This window comes from Taudactylus pleione, unplaced genomic scaffold (genome assembly GCF_031769625.1).
Source record: "Taudactylus pleione unplaced genomic scaffold, aTauple2 ptg000268l, whole genome shotgun sequence".
NCBI classification, from domain to species: Eukaryota; Metazoa; Chordata; class Amphibia; order Anura; family Myobatrachidae; genus Taudactylus; species Taudactylus pleione.
The window spans coordinates 208,834-228,862 of record NW_028284670.1 but is presented as its reverse complement, the minus strand read 5'-3'; the positions used below and the strand labels follow the sequence as shown (position 1 = coordinate 228,862).

Sequence of the window (20,029 nt, the reverse complement as noted above, 5' to 3'; positions counted from 1 at the left end):
CCAGAGCGCTGTTTAAAATAGCTAAGTAATCATCTCATGCCCCCTTGTGGTCAATTTAGATTCTGTAACTTCATTTTGAAACAAGTTTACATATTGGGCAATTTGTATAATCTCTCCATTTTCAGCGAGGTTGTGGTGTTTTAGCACTGGAAACCCGGGATAAGTGGAAATAGGGGGAGGTGGGTATTCTGCTCAGGAACAAATTTAAAACATGACAAAATATTTGTTTAACCAACTTATTAATACATCTCTGATCCATACCGGAAAGGGTATAAATCATGTTGGTGGTGCTCCCAAGGTTAGAACACAAAGCACTCACATGAAAGGTACGCAGAGGCCGCAAAAGTATACTCTTTGTGGGGCACACTGATGCCACATGATATGATGAATAAACTAAATACTTAACTTTCACTAAACACACCTTTAAAAATATTAAAGGAACTCGAAGTTTGTCATTAGTAGTTGTGACAATGTTCCTATGGTGGACAGTCAGTCCTTTGGGCCCGGATTATAAGTAAGAGGGACAAGTACGAGATCTGATTTACAAGAGATGGCGATCCCAGACAAATGTACTTACCCATATCGGCATTGGAGAAGTCGATGCACTGCTGTTCCATGTGAAGGAGAAGGGGTGCAAAGAGAGGCAGGTGTGTGAGTGTGACCAGCTGTATATTGCTTGCCCTTAGGGAGCAGAGAGAGTCATACTGGGTGTGAGGCATTCTGGGCCTGATTCAGAGCTGGACGCTCTGACAGAGCGCTCGCTCTGAATCAGGGCCGGGATTTTTTTTTTCTAGAACGGCCTCCTGGCCGCTCGCATAGCTGTGGGTGACCATGATGATGGTCGCGATGGCCAAGACCATTGCGACCATCGGGCTTGCGATGAGACCCTTGTGGTAGGGTCTCGTGGCCGCAAGCCCCAGAGAGATTTCGGCTCTAATAGAGCCGGAATCTCTCCACTGACATCACTTGTGATGTCAAAGGGGCTGGCCCCAGACGGTAGGCGTTCTCATGGGAACGCCTCCATCTGGCCAGCCACGCCCCCGGCCCGCCCACCAAAGGGGGCATGCTGTCAGTCAACATCGACAGCACGCCCCCTTTGGTGCGCGACCCGGAGCGACGGATTGCCCGTCGCAATCTGGGTCTTGCACATGCGCACGACGGAGCCGGCTCCGTCGTGCGCATGCGCCCTGGGCCACCATCGACCCGGTTGCGAGCGCTCAGCGCTCGCGACCGGGTCTGAATCAGGCCCTCAGTACATTGACTCCCACCTCTCCTCTCCAATCTGTCCACAATTCTGCTGCCCAGTTCCTCTTACAGAGCCCTCACCCAAATCTCTCCTATTTGAACTTGTCTCCCATCACACTCCCCCCTGCCCACTTTGTTGGCCGCCTCTGCTGCCAATTGATTACTTCCTCCCAAACCTGTCTCCAAAATTTTGCCTGTGCTGCTCCTTTCCTCTGGAACTCCCTCCCTCTTTATCAGACTCTCCACCTCTATAATAACCTTCAAATGGGCTCTCAAGATCCACTTCTTCATCAAAGCCATCCAGCACTCATTCTAACCCACTGCTCCATGCTCCTTTCTCACTGTCTACCCCATCTGTGTCATCTCTGTCTGTCTGCTCCTCCCCATTAGAATGTAAGCTCTCATGAGCAGGGCCCTCTACCCTTGTGTGCTTTTCCTTCTCTTACTTATACTATTGTCTACGCCATACTCCCTACAATGGCACCTACTGTAACCCTTGCTTTCTGCCAACCTGCTGCTTGAGCGTTATGACCACTGTTGCAGCAATGTTTATAAAGAGACACATTAAACTAGGCCTGGCCAATCTGTGGCTCTCCGGCTGAAACTACATGTCCCAGTATGCACTGCAACAGTTTTAGCATTTCCTAATAGCAAAACTGTGGCAGGGCATGCTAGGACTTGGAGTGTCTCACAACAGTTGAAGAGCCACAGGTTGGCCAGGTCTTCTGTATTTAATTTACTTTAATATTCACATTAAGTGGCGGAAACAATTAATAAATAAATTTATGGTGCATAATTATTTTATGATTTTGTTATTGAAGGCAAAAGAATTAGAAACAATAATAATAAACTCATTTTATTACCCAAACAAAATATTTAATAGATATTAAGGGAACAATATTGTTATACATCAAATAACAGTGCTGATAATAATTGTTAATTGGGGCCATATTAGTTAATTAGTAATGGAGGCTCCAATTATATTGCACACTTGTAACGATTGCCAGCAGTGCACATGCCTCCATTATTAATTTATTGAGGTGAGATTAATTAACAAGAACTTTACAGGCCCTGTTACTTTTTTATCATATAGTACTGTCATCTTAATATTTCTGAAATATTATATTGCCTGCTACTATTTTTTTAAGAATTCATAATTTAAATATAAAAAATATATATATATAAATACCACAAAAATATATAAATAAATAATTTTTCCCCATAAACATATTTATTAATTGTTTGGGCTACATTACTAAGCGCTAATTAGTGACAATTAAATACATATGTATGACAGAGAAGGCAATCTCATCAACCAGGGGCGCCTCTATTTTTTGGCGTTTTTTTTTTTTCAGCGTGTTTGGAGGAGATTTGTGACCTTGCAATTTATTACATCTGTTGATTTTTATTCAGAATACTGTAAAAATTGTAACGCTCTCCAAAAAATAAAAAAAATGCCAAACAAAAACTGCAATTTCAGTAAATCATGCTCCGTTAGATTTTCCACAACATTTTTTATTATTATTATTTTTTTATAAGGTATAACAACATTAAGGTAGCAACATCTTACAGAGAAGACAATTAAATCCTAGAGCATGTTAGTATGGGGAGCTACTGCTGGGATATGCTAACAATGGTTGTATATGTGTCAACAGGTTACTTGCAGGCCTCCCGAGCCCTGATGATTTCCTCGCTGGTGTTCGGCTTTTTCGCATGCCTTTGTGGGATGATTGGGCTGCAGTGTACCAAGGTCGCAGAAGGGAATGCAGCGCTGAAGGGCAAATTCGCAACGGTTGCTGGAGCATTGTCAATATTTTCAGGTGAGATGAGATTTGGCTCTTGTGGGGGTTTCCTTGCGTGAAATAATCATCCAAATAGATAAGTCCCATAAATATTAACTGGCCTTTACCTTTAATGAGGTCCCCCCCATCTTGTATTGACTATTGTTCCAGCTTAAATATGTTTTTAAAAAACTAATGTGAAATAATGTCTTTAGCAACACTTTGATATTTAGGAGAGGATAGTTTTACCGTGAATCTGAAAAAGGTGTTTATTTTATTTATCAGTTTATTATTTGCCACAATATAATAAAAAAATAATAGCCAGGGCTGTTGAACGATACTCAGCTGCCGTATCAATACTGGCAGGGATGGATTATGGTTTGTGGGGGCCCTGGGGCAACCAACATGTGGGGGCCACTACCAGCTGAATTGTCAATATGATATGCTGGTGATGTTATTAAAAAACAAGAGATATGGTAAGAACTTACCTTTGTTATCTCTGTTTCTACGAAGTCCATAGGGTCCACAGGGTGACCTTGGGGTATAGCTGGATCCTGGATCCTCGGGCACCACGGAGTTAAAGCTTTTAGCTGCTCCCAGGATGCACTTGGGTCCAACCTCCCCTATACCCCGCCCCCGAGCCACAGGCACCTCAGTTGGTAAGCAGCCCAGGCCGGAGGAGGAGACGAAACAGAGAGAAGGAAGACTGGAACACACAAGAACCATACTCACAGAAATGGGAGACGGAAAACCGGTGACCAGTCACAGAGCCCATATGAAGCCAGGTGCGTCAGGGCGGGTGCCCTGTGGACCCTATGGACTTCGTAGAAACAGAGATAACAAAGGTAAGTTCTTACCATATCTCTTGTTTTCTACTTCAGGGCCCATAGGGGTCCACAGGGTGACCTTGGGGATGTCCCAAAGCAGTCCAACTAAGGGCGGGGACGCTCCTGTGCTGATAGGAGAACCCGGCGCCCAAAGGATGCATCCTGAGAGGCAAAGGTGTCAAACGCATAGAACCTCAAAAAGGTCTGAATGGAAGACCAGGTGGCCGCCTTACAGAGCTGAACAGCAGAGGCGCCACGGCTAGCAGCCCAAGAAGGGCCCACGGACCGAGTGGAATGAGCCTTAACAGAGGCTGGAACAGGTAAACCCTCCTGCATATAAGCCTCAATAATAACAGAACGAAGCCAACGGGCTAGAGTCTGTTTGTTGGCAGGCCAACCCCTCTTGTGAAAACCAAAGAGGATAAACAAAGAATCCGACTTCCTCACAGAACTAGTCCGGTCCACATAAACCTGGAGTGCCCTTACAACGTCTAAGGAAGTCTCCCCAGCCGAAAGATCAGGTGACTGAAAGGCTGGTACAACAATTTCCTGATTAATGTGGAACCTGGGAACCACCTTAGGCAGGAAATCAGGACGAGTGCGAAGCACCGCTCTGTCCTGATGAAAAATCAGAAAAGGGGGACGACAAGAAAGCGCCCCCAAATCTGAAACCCTCCTGGCAGAAGCAATTGCCAAGAGGAAAACAGTTTTAATAGTTAGCCACTTGAGCTCCACTGACTCCAAGGGCTCAAAAGGAGGACCCTGTAAGGCCCTAAGAACCACCGCCAAATCCCACGGGGCCACAGGTGGCACAAAGGGAGGCTGGATTCTCAAAACACCCTGGAAAAAGGTGTGTACGTCCGGCATAGCAGCGATCCTGCGCTGGAACCACACCGACAGACCAGACACGTGTACCTTCAGTGAAGAAAGACGTAATCCTAAGTCCAAACCGGACTGAAGGAAAGCCAGAATACGCAAACTCGGAACACCTGGGGATCATAGTTTCTGGCCTCGCACCACTGAAAGTAAGTGTGCCACACTCTGTGATAGACCCTTGCGGAAGCAGGCTTGCGCGCCCTCAGCATGGTGGTAATAACGGAGCTAGAAAAGCCCCGAGACCTCAGGACGGCTGTCTCAAGAGCCACGCCGTCAAAGATAGTCGACCCAGATCCGGGTGAAGACAGGGCCCCTGAGACAACAGGTCCCGCCGTTGAGGTAGGAGGTACGGAGCGTCGATGGACAGGCTCCGCAGATCGGAGTACCACGGCCTTCTGGGCCACGCTGGGGCCACCAGGATCAGTGTGCCTCCGTCCTGTTTGAACTTGCGCAGGACCCGAGGCAGCAGAGATATCGGAGGGAACAAGTAAGCCAGTTGAAACAGCCATTTCACCGACAGCGCGTCTATCAGACTTGCGCCTGCGTCCCTTGTCCTTGACCCGTACACAGGCAGCTTGTGATTGTAACGGGATGCCATCAGGTCCAGCTCTGGCAGCCCCCACTTGTCCACGAGTAGTTGGAATACCTCTGGATGAAGCGACCATTCCCCGGGATGCACATCGTAATGGCTGAGGAAGTCTGCCTCCCAATTGAGGACTCCTGGGATGAAAACTGCAGAGAGAGCTGGAAGATAGCGCTCCGCCCAAGCCAGGACGCGGGACACCTCCGACATCGCAGCTCGACTGCGAGTCCCTCCCTGGTGATTGATGTACGCCACCGTGGTGGCGTTGTCTGACTGCACCTGAACGGCCCTTCCGTGAAGAGCGGTGCCGGACGACTGCAGGGCTCTGTATACTGCCCGCAGTTCCAGGAAGTTGATGGGAAGAATCGCTTCCTCCGCCGACCAACGACCCTGAAGTGACAAGGAGCCTGTCACCGCCCCCCAACCCCGGAGACTGGCATCTGTCGTGAGCAGAACCCATTCCGGGATCCAAAAGGGGCGCCCCTCCAGGAGATGCGCTGTCTGCAGCCACCAGGCTAGGGACAGACGCACCTCCGAGGACAACACCAGCATCTGAGAGCGGATCCTGTGTGGCAATCCGTTCCATTCTGAAAGAATCAGCCCCTGCAGGGGCCTGGAATGGAACTGGGCAAACTCCACCATGTCGAATGCCGACACCATGGACCCCAAAACTCTCATCGCTGAGTGCACCGACACTCTGCCACTGCTCAGACAACTGTGAATCCGCAGCTGTAAGGAGGAGACCTTCTCTGGAGTCAGAAAAATCCGTTGCTGACGAGAGTCCAGCAGGGCCCCCAAATGAACCATCCGTTGTGATGGGATGAGGGAGGATTTCTTCCAGTTGATCAACCAGCCGTGCGCCTGTAGACAAGCGACCGTCAGGTGGAGATGCTGGATCAGTACCTCCGGGGAGCTTGCCAGCAAGAGGAGGTCGTCTAGATACGGTAGCAACCGTATCCCCTGGCTCCGAAGGTGAGCCGCCATGACCGCCATCACCTTGGTAAATACCCTTGGTGCCGTGGAGAGACCAAAGGGTAGAGCCCTGAATTGGTAGTGGTTGTGGAGAATAGCAAACCGCAGAAACCGTTGGTGCGATGTTGCTATAGGCACATGGAGGTAGGCGTCCTGGATATCCAGGGAGACCATATAATCCCCCGGTTCCATCACCAGTATGATGGAACGCAAAGTTTCCATCCTGAATTTGGGAACCCTGAGAAACCTGTTCAGGGACTTCAAATTGAGGATGGGGCGATGAGAGCCATTGGGTTTCTGCACCAGAAACAGCGTAGAGTAATACCCCATCCCACGTTGAGACTGTGGTACGGGTATAATGACCCCCGCCGTCAGCAAGGCCTCTATGGCTTCCTGAACCTGCAAGGCCTTGGTTTTGTCCTGAGAAGGACTTGTGCAAAAAAACTGGCAAGGCGGCCTGTGCCGAAAAGACAAGGCGTACCCCTGGGAGACCACTTCTCGCACCCAGGCATCCGTGGTGGTATTGTGCCAGCACTGGGCGAATTGAAGAAGTCGGCCTCCCACTCTGGGGTCCCCCAGAGGGAGGCCCGTCCCATCAAAAAGAAGGCTTATCTTCTGGCTTGGAAGAAGGGCGCCTAGCACTCCAGGCTTGCTTCTTTGGCTTTGAGGCGGTCTTGGGTGCGGACTGCCTCGGGAAGGACTGACCCTTTGCCTTGCCCTGAACCCGAAAGGAACGAAACGCCGAGCTCCGGACCTTAGCAGGTGTAGTAGCTGAAGGGAGGAAGGCTGACTTGGATTTTGCCAGGGTATCTACTATTTTGTCCAGGTCCGGACCAAATAGTAATTCCCCATTAAAAGGTAAGGCCTCCAAGCCTTTCTTTGAATCCGCGTCTGCTCTCCAAGACCGCAACCACAAGGATCTACGAGCAGACACTGCTGCCGCCGAAACCCTAGAGGTCAACAGGCTAGCATCCAAAGATGCTTCTCCAATGTAGGAGGCGGCATCTCTCATCTGTCCTAACAACACCCTCTGGACGTCCGGAGATTCATCCGTAAACGTGTCCTCCAAGGCGTTGGCCCACCCCTCAATGGCCTTGGCCACCCAGGAGATGGCCATGGACGGCCGGGCTACAGCCCCTGAGAGAGAATAAATAGACTTTAGACAAGTCTCCACCTTCCTGTCCGTAGGATCCTTCAGCGAGGATATAGACGGCAATGGCAAAGTAGCACTCCTGATGAGGCGTGTTACATGGGAATCGACTGCAGGCGGAGTTTCCCATTTCTTACAATGCGCTTCCGGGAATGGATAATTGGACGCCAAGCGTTTCTGTGGCAGGAAACGCTTACTGGGCGTCTGCCAGGCCACCGCCATGTGATCAGTCAACTGATCAGACAAGGGGAACGCTGTAGAAGTAACCTTAGCTTTTTTAAAACTAGGATACCTTGACTTGGGAGCGGGTGCCTCATCCTCAATCAGAAGAATAGCCCGCACCGCCTTAACCAGAGCCCGCACATTGATGGAAGACTTAGTGTCTACCTCCTGGACTGAGGCATCTGAGGCTGAGTCATCCTGTACCTCACCATCATCCGAGAACCCCTCAGAATCCGAAAGATGCGCAGCCTGTGCCATGACTGAGCGTTTAGACGCCCTGGAGGGCACGTCACTGCGCAACATCGACTGAAAAGCCGAAGATGCTGCCGCCAAATCTTGGACAGTGTGGGAAAGCGCATCCACCCAGGGTGGAGGAGCTGTCACAGGAGCCTGAAACGGCACCACAGCCGGCTGTGCCACAGGGGTGGACTGAATATACATTGGCAACCCCGCATAGGGACCAACAGGCTGAGACCCCGGGGGAGTCTGCAATAATTGTGGAACACCCGGGGAATGGGGGATGGCAGGCTGGAGCAACGCCCTAGTAGGGGCGGCAGTCGGGACCGACAGACGGTCCGCGATGGACACCAGCACCTGGGAAAACATCGCCCATGGTGGCTCCTGCGAAATGGGAGGTTTAGACGTACCAGGGACCGCCTGGCACCGTCCGCACAGGCCGTCCTGTGACAAATCCTCCCTATCCACTCCTGCAGAACAGCGCCTGCAGGAGAACAATGCTGGAGCCCCGGAGTGCTCAATCTCCTCCTCAGACATGACTTAGGAAGAAAACGTGCGCACTCACCAGTGTGCTGAACAACAGCCCACAATATGGCACCGTGTAGCACACAACTGTATGTGACGGACCTCACAAATACGTGATCTATATAGGTGAGGTCAGTAGAAACACCCTTCCCCCGCACACCTGTAGGGCTTGTAGGAGAAGGAAAGGGATAGGTACAGGCTGACAGTAAGTAGAAAAAAGACACAGACAGGCAGCACTAGCAAAAGTCACATACCATGCAGGAAGATATACTCACTGCACCTTTACACTACACTCAACCTCCCAGATTCAGTGTCTGGGAGGGCTATAGCGCTGTGTACACTGTCCTTGTCGGGGGAGAGGTACACAGGGAGACCGGTCCGCGTGCTCCCTGAGAGTATCTGCGCTGCCAGTAAGAAAATGGCCGCTGGAGACCTCAGAGGAGGAGTGGCCCGAGTAGCTGCAGCTCAGCGACGCCAGACTCCGAGCTGAAAGGCGCGCTGAGCTGAGGGGAGGAGCCGCTGACAGGGAAGGCTTCCTCCCCTGGCTAGCATATTTAACCCCCAAGGTTGCGGCATCCCGCTTGCCGCTTAATTACCCTGGTGGTCTAGTGGTCTGGCGGGGTATGCCTCCGATGGAGGGGGGGCCCGCCGCCACCGCTAGCGCCCCCGGTCTGTCCCCTAGACCGGGGGCATGGGACTGCATATGAAAGGCATTACCCGCGCACCGCCGCTAATCAGCGGTGCGCGGCTTACCTGATCTCCCCGGCGTCTTCCGGCAGCAGTCCCGGGGGAAGCCAGAGTCCGGCTAGTACAGACTCTGGCTTCCCCCGCCGCGATCCCCAGTTCAGTGCTGGCGTCGCGGCGCCAGCAGGGAGAAGGAGCGGCAGCGTGGGCGTCTGTACAGACAGCCCAGCGCTGCCGCTCTGGAGAACCAAACTAATGTAAAAATAAATTTAAACTAGTTAAATAAAAAGCTTTAGGGGGCTGCTCCTGCAGCCCCCCCCGCAGGGTGACCCGACTCCGGCCGGGCACCATCTTAAACTGAGGTGCCTGTGGCTCGGGGGCGGGGTATAGGGGAGGTTGGACCCAAGTGCATCCTGGGAGCAGCTAAAAGCTTTAACTCCGTGGTGCCCGAGGATCCAGGATCCAGCTATACCCCAAGGTCACCCTGTGGACCCCTATGGACCCTGAAGTAGAAAAATATAATAATAATAATATTATTATTATTATTATTATTATGTAACTGTGTTGAACCCACTGTAGAGTCCCTAGCTCATATTATGCCACACAGAACCCCCAGTTCACGTTATGTCAGAGTGCCCTCCACACCAGTGATGTAGCTACAGTAAAGCTTGGAATTTCAGTTCCAATAATGTTGAAAGGAATAAAAATAAAAAATAGATGCAAACAAAGGGCCTGATTCAGAGCCGTTCGCTATTTGCGGTCGTTCGTTCAAAAACAAGGGGTGGCTATTCAAATGATCAGTTCGCAAATTGCAGTCTGTTCACACCTCTAAGTCTGAATGAACGAGCAAAACATACGCTCGTTTATTTGTTAAAAACGCCCCCTGGCCGCACGCACCATACGTCATGTCCGCTATTTATTAGATTAATCGAGTACATCGAACAGCGTATGAACTGCTCGCTATTCTTGTGGTTGGTGTTTGCTACCACAATCTTGCGAGCAGTTCTGGCTATAAAATAACCCAGTGACGTGGTCAATGACGCTGCTGTATTAATTATGCACACCCATAAAACGCCCGTTTTGACCTTTAAGCACGCCTGCGTTCGGATCTCCACTCCCCATTTTCAAGCACCTTCCCCTGTTACCACCCACATACGCCTCATTCTGTCACTCAAAATAGCAGGCATTCGCTATATTGCGAGCACATGAATTTCGGCCGCACTGACTGGTTCGCGCATGCGTATAACGATCCGTACGCATGCGCAGATGTGCGAACATCGCTCGGAACGAGCATACTGCCGCTAGCGAGTGGCTCTGAATGAGGGCTAAAATGCATAAAAAAAAAAAAAAAAACCATTTATGCCTCATATATTTAAAATAAAATTAGAAATAAAGAAAATGCTTTGTTCAAATACTAAAACATTTTTTAGAATTTAAAAGCAGTTACCACCGTCCTAAGATGGCAATAACAGAAAGGTGAGTGTGGCGATAGAAGTTCCACCACGATACCTGTTGGCTTTGCATGAATTTTGAGGGCAGTACGGTCACCGCCAGTGGTGGCAGTGTTATCACAGGCAAAAACACTTTCATGCGTATAACGTATCAAAGGAAATACTCTTATCACCCAGATGACAGGGTTCTTCGCCCTTTGATCTATTGTCCCTATTGTCATTTATCACGTTTAAAAGTAAAATTGATGCCTTAAAGGAAAGAAATGACGGTCTAACAGTTGTAGGGCCGCAGCGAACAGCTGGGGACTAAACATCTCAGTTATATAATATAACCCCCTGGAAAATGTGTCTATTATACTGTTTATACGGGATGTAGTCACCATACCACCGGATGATATAACGCCGGACATAATACCGATGGCTAAAGACCGAAAGGCATCTAGATACTGACGTCTGAATCCCGACGCCTAACAGAATCCGGATGCCGAAAGCCCGACTAGCCATTATCCCAATCGTAGTTTAGCGGGGAACGCTAGCACTTAGCCGCGGAGGGGGGGGTTAGGTTTAGGCACCACAGGGCGGTCTTAGGGTTAGGCATCACTACGGGAGGGTTAGGATAGGGAGAGGAGAGGATTAGGGTACTTATGAGCCCCATTTAGCATGTTAACTCTTCTGTCTTTCACTATCGGTATTTGGTCTGCCGGGATTTGATCCGTCGGCATGCCGTACCACACCCTGTTTATACATATAGATACATGAATGAGGGGGATTCAAGTTAGTGTTTATATGCTGCTGCCGAGCATCTGTAGCTTCTAAAAACTCCGTGTACGTCTGGGAAAGTTGTGCAGCACCCTGGGTAATGGGGCTGGGAGGAGGGCAGATGTCAGGAGTAAGGATCCTGGTGGTGGATGGGGACTTGTGCGAGCTAGAGAGGCCACCTATACCCTTGTGCTTTTCTGTCCTGTTATATAATCATCCGGTTGAAATCCTGGCAGCGGGAATCCCGGCCCACGGGCAGAGTACAGGCGCCGAGATCCCGACAGCCGGCATCCCGAACCTAAATATAGGGTTAGGCTGCAGTGGGAAGGGTTAGGGATAGGCTGTGGGCAGGGGGGTTAGGTTTAGGAACCACCGGGGGGGAATGGTTAGGGTTAGGCACCAAGGGGGGAGGATAAGGATTAGGCTCCACCGGGGGGGGTTAGGCACCAAGGGGGGAGGGTTAGGTCTAGGGGGAGCTTAGGATGCAGGAACGGAGGGTTAGGGGGTGAAGGGGGGAGGGTTAGGTCTGGGGGGGAGCTTAGGATGCAGGAACGGAGGGTTAGGGGGGAGGTTAAGGTCTGGGGAGAGCTTAGGATGCAGGAACGGAGGGTTAGGGGTGAAGGGGGGAGGGTTAGGTCTAGGGGGGAGCTTAGGATGCAGGAAGGGAGGGTTAGGGGAGAAGGGGGGAGGGTTAGGTCTAGGGGGGAGCTTAGGATACAGGAACAGAGGGTTAGGGGTGAAGGGGGGAGGGGGGAGGGTTAGGTCTAGGGGGGAGCTTAGGATGCAGGAAGGGAGGGTTAGGGGTGAAGGGGGGAGGGTTAGGTCTAGGGGGGAGCTTAGGATGCAGGAAGGGAGGGTTAGGGGTGAAGGGTTAGGTCTGGGGGGAGATTAGGATGCAGGAATGGAGGGTTAGGAGGGGAAGGTTAGGTCTAGGGGGGAGCTTAGGATGCAGGAACGGAGGGTTAGGGGGTGAAGGGGGGAGGGTTAGGTCTGGGGGGGAGCTTAGGATGCAGGAACGGAGGGTTAGGGGTGAAGGGGGGAGGGTTAGGTCTGGGGGGAGCTTAGGATGCAGGAACGGAGGGTTAGGGGGTGAATGGCGGAGGGTTAGGTCTAGGGGGGAGCTTAGGATGCAGGAACGGAGGGTTAGGGGTGAAGGGGGGAGGGTTAGGTCTGGGGGGGAGCTTAGGATGCAGGAATGGAGTGTTAGGAGGGGAAGGTTAGGTCTAGGGGGGAGCTTAGGATGCAGGAAGGGAGGGTTAGGGGTGAAGGGTTAGGTCTAGGGGGGCTTAGGATGCAGGAAGGGAGGGTTAGCGTTAGGGGGTGAAGGGGGAAGGTTAGGTCTAGGGGGGAGCTTAGAATGCAGGAAGGAGGGTTAGGGTGTGAAGGGGGAGGGATGGGTTTAGGCTGCGGGGGGGTGGAAGGTTAGGATGCAGGAGGGGTGGGTTAGGGGGTGAAGGGGGAGGGTTAGGATACTTATCGAGCCCCTGTCGGTCTTCTGACCACCGGCATCCCGGTCTCCCGTATGTATTACGCAGGATGAGTATGCGGCAACTGTGTGATGCCATCATGTCACCATGGGCCAGAGTCTCTCTAATGAATGATTCCAAGACCTTACTGAATCCATGCCTCGGACAATTCACGCTGTTCTGAGGGGCAAAGGGAGGAGGGGAGTCCTGCTCAGTTCTAGGAAGGTGTACCTAATAAAGTGTATTATTCCTCCTCAATATTTAGTATGTATATACTGTATACTGGCTATATGCTTCCATTACACAAATAGACATGCTCATTTCCTTGCCCTCTCTGCCCCCAGGTATCTGCGCTGGCATCTCCGTCTCCTGGTACGCATTCAATATCACCCAAGAATTCTTCAATCCCTATTACCCCGGAACCAAGTACGTATTGATTGTCAGCTCATCTGGTGACAACTTATATTATAGACCATCAGAGAGAGACCGAAAGATATAATTACATTGCTTAATGTCTGCTCTTCAGTCTGAAGCTGGGTCCCCACTGAGCTACGTGTACCCGGCCGATATGTCAGCCTGACCGTTAGACGCGCAGCATGGCCGCCCAGACTATGTCGCAAGCGGCCGCGGGAGCGCGCAAATTGGCCGTACACACTGAGCGATGCGGCCGGAAACGACATATTGTGCCGACATCGCTCCAGTGTGTACCCGGCGTAACTCTATCCAGTATTACTAAATGGTGACAATAGGGGAAATGTAATAAGACCTATAACCAGCGCTATCTGACACTTACAATTGAGCAGTTGAGCGACTATCGGTCGGCTGTGCATGAGTCACGGTCGTACTGCGCACGTGCCAAGGCACCTTTACAATATCTCTCGCAGAGAGGATTTCTTTGCAAAGTGATTGACTGTCAGGGACCATTTTAAGGAGGTAACGGGGAGTGGCTACAAAAAAACCGCAGGCGTGTCCCAGTCGTTTTTGGGGGGTAGACGCAACATAGCCTGCATCTGCAATTCCGTAAGCAGATAAAGTGGTTACGACTGGCTTAGTTCAGGCGGCCATTCTGCGCGACCGTAGGGTTATTGGGGTGGACGATTATCGCCTGGTCTGCGTCGGCGACTGCGTGTCTGTAGGCACTTGCTTGAATCTGCGAAGCCGCTGTTGGGCGTCTCGATACATTTCCGGCCGTCTACAGCACTAGCAGATTTGCGCACAGCAGCTACGTGCGGGATCGAAGCTGCGAATGCATTACCGTCTACGTCTCTGAACGGGCCCTTAGGCTCTGCGATTATGAACCTTCCCACACACAGACATGCAGGAGGTATGTAAACTAAAATACCCTCAGACCAGCCAACATGACCCCTTCCACCCCGTATGTAATTATTGTCTCCAAATCTACCACTGCAACCACCTTGGTTGAATGAAGTAACTAATCTAATGTCTAAACCCAACCTTCCCATTCATTCATCCATCCATCAATTCATTCATCCATCCATCAATTCATTCATTCGTTCATTCATCCATCATTCATCCATCCACTAATTCATTCATCCATCCATCAATTCATTCATCCATCCATCAATTCATTCATTCATCCATCATTCATTCATCCATCATTTAATCATTTGTTAATTCACTAATCCATGAAATCATTCATCCATCAATTCATTCATTCATTCATCCATCCATCCATCAATTCATTCCTTTGTTCATTCATTCATCCATCATTCATTCATCATTCATTTAATCATTTGTTCATTCATTCATCCATCAATTCATTCATTCATCCGTCCATCCATCAATCAATTCATTCCTTTGTTCATTCATTCATCCATCATTCAATCATTTGTTCATTCATTCATCCATCCATCATTCATTCAATCATTTGTTCATTCATTCATCCATCAATTCATTCATCCATCCATTAATTCATCCATCCAATTCATTCATTCATTCATTCAATCCAGGTAACTTCAATAAGGAAACAATGGGAGGTTTGGAAACAGACCATTTAGCGGACAGAAGGGACTAACATTCAAATGCTCTGATTGGCTACGACATGTTCTATCCCCACCCACTTCCTGCTGTCCGCGTGTCCCCAGTGTGTGAATGTGGCTGGTTCTATACACAGGACACATGCAGATTTCAGGGACTGACATGATGATTTGTTCTCATCCTACAGATATGAGATTGGGCCGGCGCTTTACCTCGGCTGGTCAGGGTCTCTGCTGGATATTGTCGGTGGTGGGCTGATGTGCTGTTCCTTCAAACAGGTGGCAAAGGCTAAAAGGTAAGTACCGGGAAACGTGTGTTATGGATGTTGGTGTTTGCGGGTCCTGGCCCACGTCCAGCCTAAATTCACACAATTTGCCCCTTAGTCCATTGTCTATGTACCGGCCCATCACCCACTTACCCCCTCTCTATATCCTGTCACTCTCATATTCCACTGTGGTCCTTCTGTGTGCAGTGAGTACATGAAGGTCATTAAGCCCTAAGGTCTTACGTAAAAGTCACTATTCAAATACAGAGCTGCTGTCACTCGGCAGGGAGGGCCGTATCCAACAGTATATAAAAAATTGCTTAATCCATGTATATATACACATAATATAAATAAAATGGAATACACAATAATACCAATGAAATAAATGAAAAGAATAGACGTATAGAACAGAGGGCCTGATTCCGAGCCGCTCGTAAGCGGCCGCTCGTTCGCTCCAAGCGATGTTCGCACAACTGCGCATGCGTATGGGTCATAATGCGCATGCGCCAACCAGTCATTGCGGTCGGAAATCGAGCGCTCACAAAATAGCGAGTGCCTGCTAATTTGAGTGACAGGATGAGGCGTTTGTGGGTGGTAACAGGGGAAGGTGCTTGAAAACGGGAAGTGGTGATCCGAACGCAGGCGTGCCAAACGGTCAAAACGGGCGTTTTAAGGGTGTGCATAATTAACAAAGCAGCGTCATCGACCACGTCACTTGGTTGTTTCTTAGCCTGAACTGGTCGCATGATTGCGGTAGGAAAATCCAACCACAAGCACTGCGAGCAGTTCAGACGCCTTTCGATGTACTCGATTAATCAAATAAATAGCGGAGATGACGTAGGATGCGAGCGGCCAGGGGGCGTCTTTACAAAATAGCGAGCGCATATATTTCGTTCACTTGCTCAGACATAGAGGCGTCAACAGACCGCAAAGCGCGACCGCTCAATTTAAATAGCCGGCCCCTTTTTCTGAATGAGCGAGCGCAAATAGCGTCCGGCTCTGAATCAGGCCCAGAGCTCTTACCACGGTCACAGTATCACACTGGTAACAAATAATGGGCCTCATTCAGCAAGGGTCGCTGATGCGATCGCCTACGCAGTCGGCCGATTGTTGCATACAGCAAATGCATACGCATCGCAGTGCGCGTGTGTGAACCAGCCTCTGCGATCGGGACGACGAACGCAGTGACTACGCAGACCCATCGCAGAGTGATTGACAGGAAGTACCGGTTGTGGGTGGTGACGAGGGGGGGGGGGGGTCAGTGAAACGCAGGCGGGAATTAGAGCCTGGCCGGCTTTACAATTACTAACAACCGGGGACAATCATAAAGTGAGTGGCAAGAATCTATACAAGGAGACCGTAGCGGCTGATATACAGATGTTTCTGGCTATACACATTGGCCCTGAATCCGAACCGATCGCAAGCGGGCCGATGTTTCTGCAATGCGCATACCACGTCCAGCATACGCGAGCCCCGCCGAGTGTATGTATATATGACATGGTGTAGTAGTGTCTGTACTGGGCTGTGTGTGTGTATATATGACATGGTGTAGTAGTGTCAGTACTGGGATGTGTGTGTATATATGACATGGTGTAGTAGTGTCTGTACTGGGCTGTGTGTGTGTATATATGACATGGTGTAGTAGTGTATGTACTGGGCTATGTGTGTATATATGGCATGGTGTAGTAGTGTCTGTACTGGGCTGTGTGTATATATGACATAGTGTAGTAGTGTAGGTACTGGGCTGTGTGTGTGTATATATGACATGGTGTAGTAGTGTCTGTACTGGGCTGTGTGTATATATGACATGGTGTAGTAGTGTCTGTACTGGGCTGTGTGTGTGTATATATGAGATGGTGTAGTAGTGTCTGTACTGGGCTGTGTGTGTGTATATATGACATGGTGTAGTAGTGTCTGTACTGGGCTGTGTGTGTATATATGACATGGTGTAGTAGTGTATGTACTGGGCTATGTGTGTATATATGGCATGGTGTAGTAGTGTCTGTACTGGGCTGTGTGTATATATGACATAGTGTAGTAGTGTAGGTACTGGGCTGTGTGTGTGTATAGATGACATGGTGTAGTAGTGTCTGTACTGGGCTGTGTGTGTGTATATATGACATGGTGTAGTAGTGTCTGTACTGGGCTGTATGTGTATATATGACATGGTGTAGTAGTGTATGTACTGGGCTGTGTGTGTATATATGGCATGGTGTAGTAGTGTCTGTACTGGGCTGTGTGTGTATATATGACATGGTGTAGTAGTGTCTGTACTGGGATGTGTGTGTATATATGACATGGTGTAGTAGTGTATGTACTGGGCTGTGTGGTTAGGGCTGTTTCTGTATGTGTATGTAATATATATACATGTCATGGTATAGTAATGCCTGTGTTGCATTGTACAGTACAATTACAAATGTGTGCAGACCACTATTGTTTCTAATTGTTTTATTTCATATATCTTACAGTAACTACACCTATAATTACCGGTCAGCGAATTCACCATCTGCCGCTAAGGCAGCACCTCAAACCGCTCTCCCGCGTTACGAATCCAGTAACAGTATCTCCAAATACGGCAAGAATGCATACGTGTAGGACTATACATGGAAGAACACACATTGTGCATCCCGGTCACAGCACGCCATCACGCACCCTCCATCCATAACAAGCTTCTGTCTAACGTTTTCAACAATGGTCCGTCAGCATTTTCATTGGCCAGGACTTGGCGCCTCGCTGCACTTTCCAAACACTGGACATCAGAGAATAATATATTGTTGTTTTTTTTTTCTTCTTCATGGAAATCTTGATCTTTTTGGTGTTGGCAAATTAATTTTGAGCTTTTACAGGAAAATCGCTTTTATGTTACTTTTATCCTAAAGTCTATAATGTCCAATCACGAGTGACCCAGACCCGCTCCAGTTCTACAAGTCTTCAGGAAGAACTTCATACGAAAGGTCCTACGTTGGGGACATTCCTCAACTCGCTCAGTTTCCACGTAGAACGTTTTATATCTACAGTTTCTACCGAAGAAAATTACTTTTAAGATTTATTATTTTTTTAATGTATTGAAAAATAAAAACGGCTTTGTATTCCTGTGCATTTTATTGCGCTAACGCAGCTTTTTTTATAGACTCCGCGTCTACTGGGTAAATAATCGAAGGATATCGGATTCCGCCATTGTTACTGCAGAAATACCGGTGGAAAAGACATTTATATATATGAATCGTGCAAGTGTCGGATTTGCGAAAGGAGCTTAAGGGACTTGTTGGAAAGCTTACCGAATGAAAGACAACCCATGAATTATGGGATCGTCCTGGCTGTCCTCCAGGGAACGGCGTGGAAATTGTTTCACGGCGGTCACTTCCATGTGCAACAACATGTCAACGGTTGGCGAGCGTGTAGGACTCTGTCAGCGGAGAACACGTGAACTGCGAGTCACGGACCCTGGGTGGCTTTCCACAAGGAATGGGACACACCTGCCAAAATGATCATTTGTGTCTTAAATTTGTGCGCCCTTTTTGTTTTGCATTGTCTGTTTTTGTAAAAACCTGTCTTAATGGTTGTCGATAATTATTCCAAGTATTAACAGTTGAATGCAATCTAAAAAATTAAAGTATTGTTTGATATCATTTGAAGAGTGACGACTATTCCACAGCTTCAACCCATGTGATGGTTACATCAACAAGAGGTCTTCACGTTCATCCTATAATTTAGCAGGTGTCACCAACTGTGAGACCCCCAACAATTTAGCAGGTGTCACCTACTGTGAGGGACAGTCCCACAAGTGAGCACAGTTGTTGGCCCAATCAATAGGCACATACAATCAAAGAGTTCCTGCTCCTACGCTTCTAAACACACCGAACGTAGCGCTCATTCCAGCACCTATCACAGCCCGCGCAGTTCCGCTCTCCTGCCTGAGGACAGGTAAGCTACTCTCACCTTTTTTTTTTTCCTTTCTCTATAGACACAGAGAAATAGTCCAGCCAATACGTAAGAAAGAACAATAACCTAGAGCCAAATAACAGGTAAGAGCCATAGTGGCGGCCATTTTGTCGGAGCCAAAGTTAATTAAAACAAAGAAATGAGCTTTAGACTCAGATTCAGAGATGGACGTAACATCGATGTTTTCGCAAATGGCCCATGTTTTAATGACTGCGCATATGCGTAAGAAAAGAACAATAACCTAGAGCCAAATAACAGGTAAGAGCCATAGTGGCGGCCATTTTTTCGGAGCCAAAGTTAATTAAAACAAAGAAATGAGCTTTAGACTCAGATTCAGAGATGGACGGAACGTCGATGTTTTCGCAAATGGCCCATGTTTTAATGACTGCGCATATGCGTCCTAGTCGCACACCTCCCTTTGCTCTCAGTGAGGAATTATTTGCAAAGCTATTGACAGGCAGGGGCCGATTGTGGGCGGCAACAGGGGGCTGGCGACTGTTTTCAGGGCGTGTCTTAGCCTGCGATTGGGCTGCGAAGCCGTCAGATTTAGCTTCAGCTCAACGGGAGGTTTCTGTCCTCCCAGAGCTCGCCTTAGGGCACCTGCGTTACGATTTGACAGGTGTACCGCCCCAAACTCCCCACCTGCATTCTGGAGTTTGGTCTCCCGCAGCTAAAGCCATCTGTAGATGCCGTTAGACCCTCCCCGGCAATGGCCGCCGCACAGCTGCGCTGTGGGGATGGGGTCACTTCACTCCGGGCGCATCGCAGGGACGGGCTCCTTTCGGGGTCCCTGTCCTTGCATGTAGTATACGATACAATTGAGCAGTAGTATATAATTTCTTATTGCCGGAAATATCACGGTCTGAATCCCGGTAATTGATAGATTTGTCCCTGTGTCATTTGGTCGGGCGCGAATCTAAAGCTATAACGACCGATACATTCTTCTAGACCAGAAGGAAGATCCCTGTATTGCTCATCTTTGATAAAATTATTTAGGCCCTTTTTTTATGCTGATGTCGCCTGGTAGCCATGTAACGCTCTGTATC

The 20,029-nt window shown here is 49.2% G+C and overlaps 1 protein-coding gene across 1 annotated transcript in view; it reads left to right on the top strand.

Moving 5' to 3' along the window:
* CLDN15 (claudin 15) overlaps nucleotides 1-18,203 on the top strand; it is a 111,143-nt gene extending 92,940 nt beyond the window's left edge. Inside the window, exons 2-5 of the mRNA XM_088481238.1 lie at nucleotides 2,901-3,065; nucleotides 13,123-13,204; nucleotides 14,964-15,071; nucleotides 17,510-18,203. Of these exons, the coding sequence (XP_088337364.1) occupies nucleotides 2,901-3,065; nucleotides 13,123-13,204; nucleotides 14,964-15,071; nucleotides 17,510-17,636 (482 nt within the window). The 3' untranslated portion in view covers nucleotides 17,637-18,203. The remainder of the gene's footprint in view (nucleotides 1-2,900; nucleotides 3,066-13,122; nucleotides 13,205-14,963; nucleotides 15,072-17,509) is intronic.
* The last annotated feature ends 1,826 nt before the right edge of the window (nucleotides 18,204-20,029 follow it).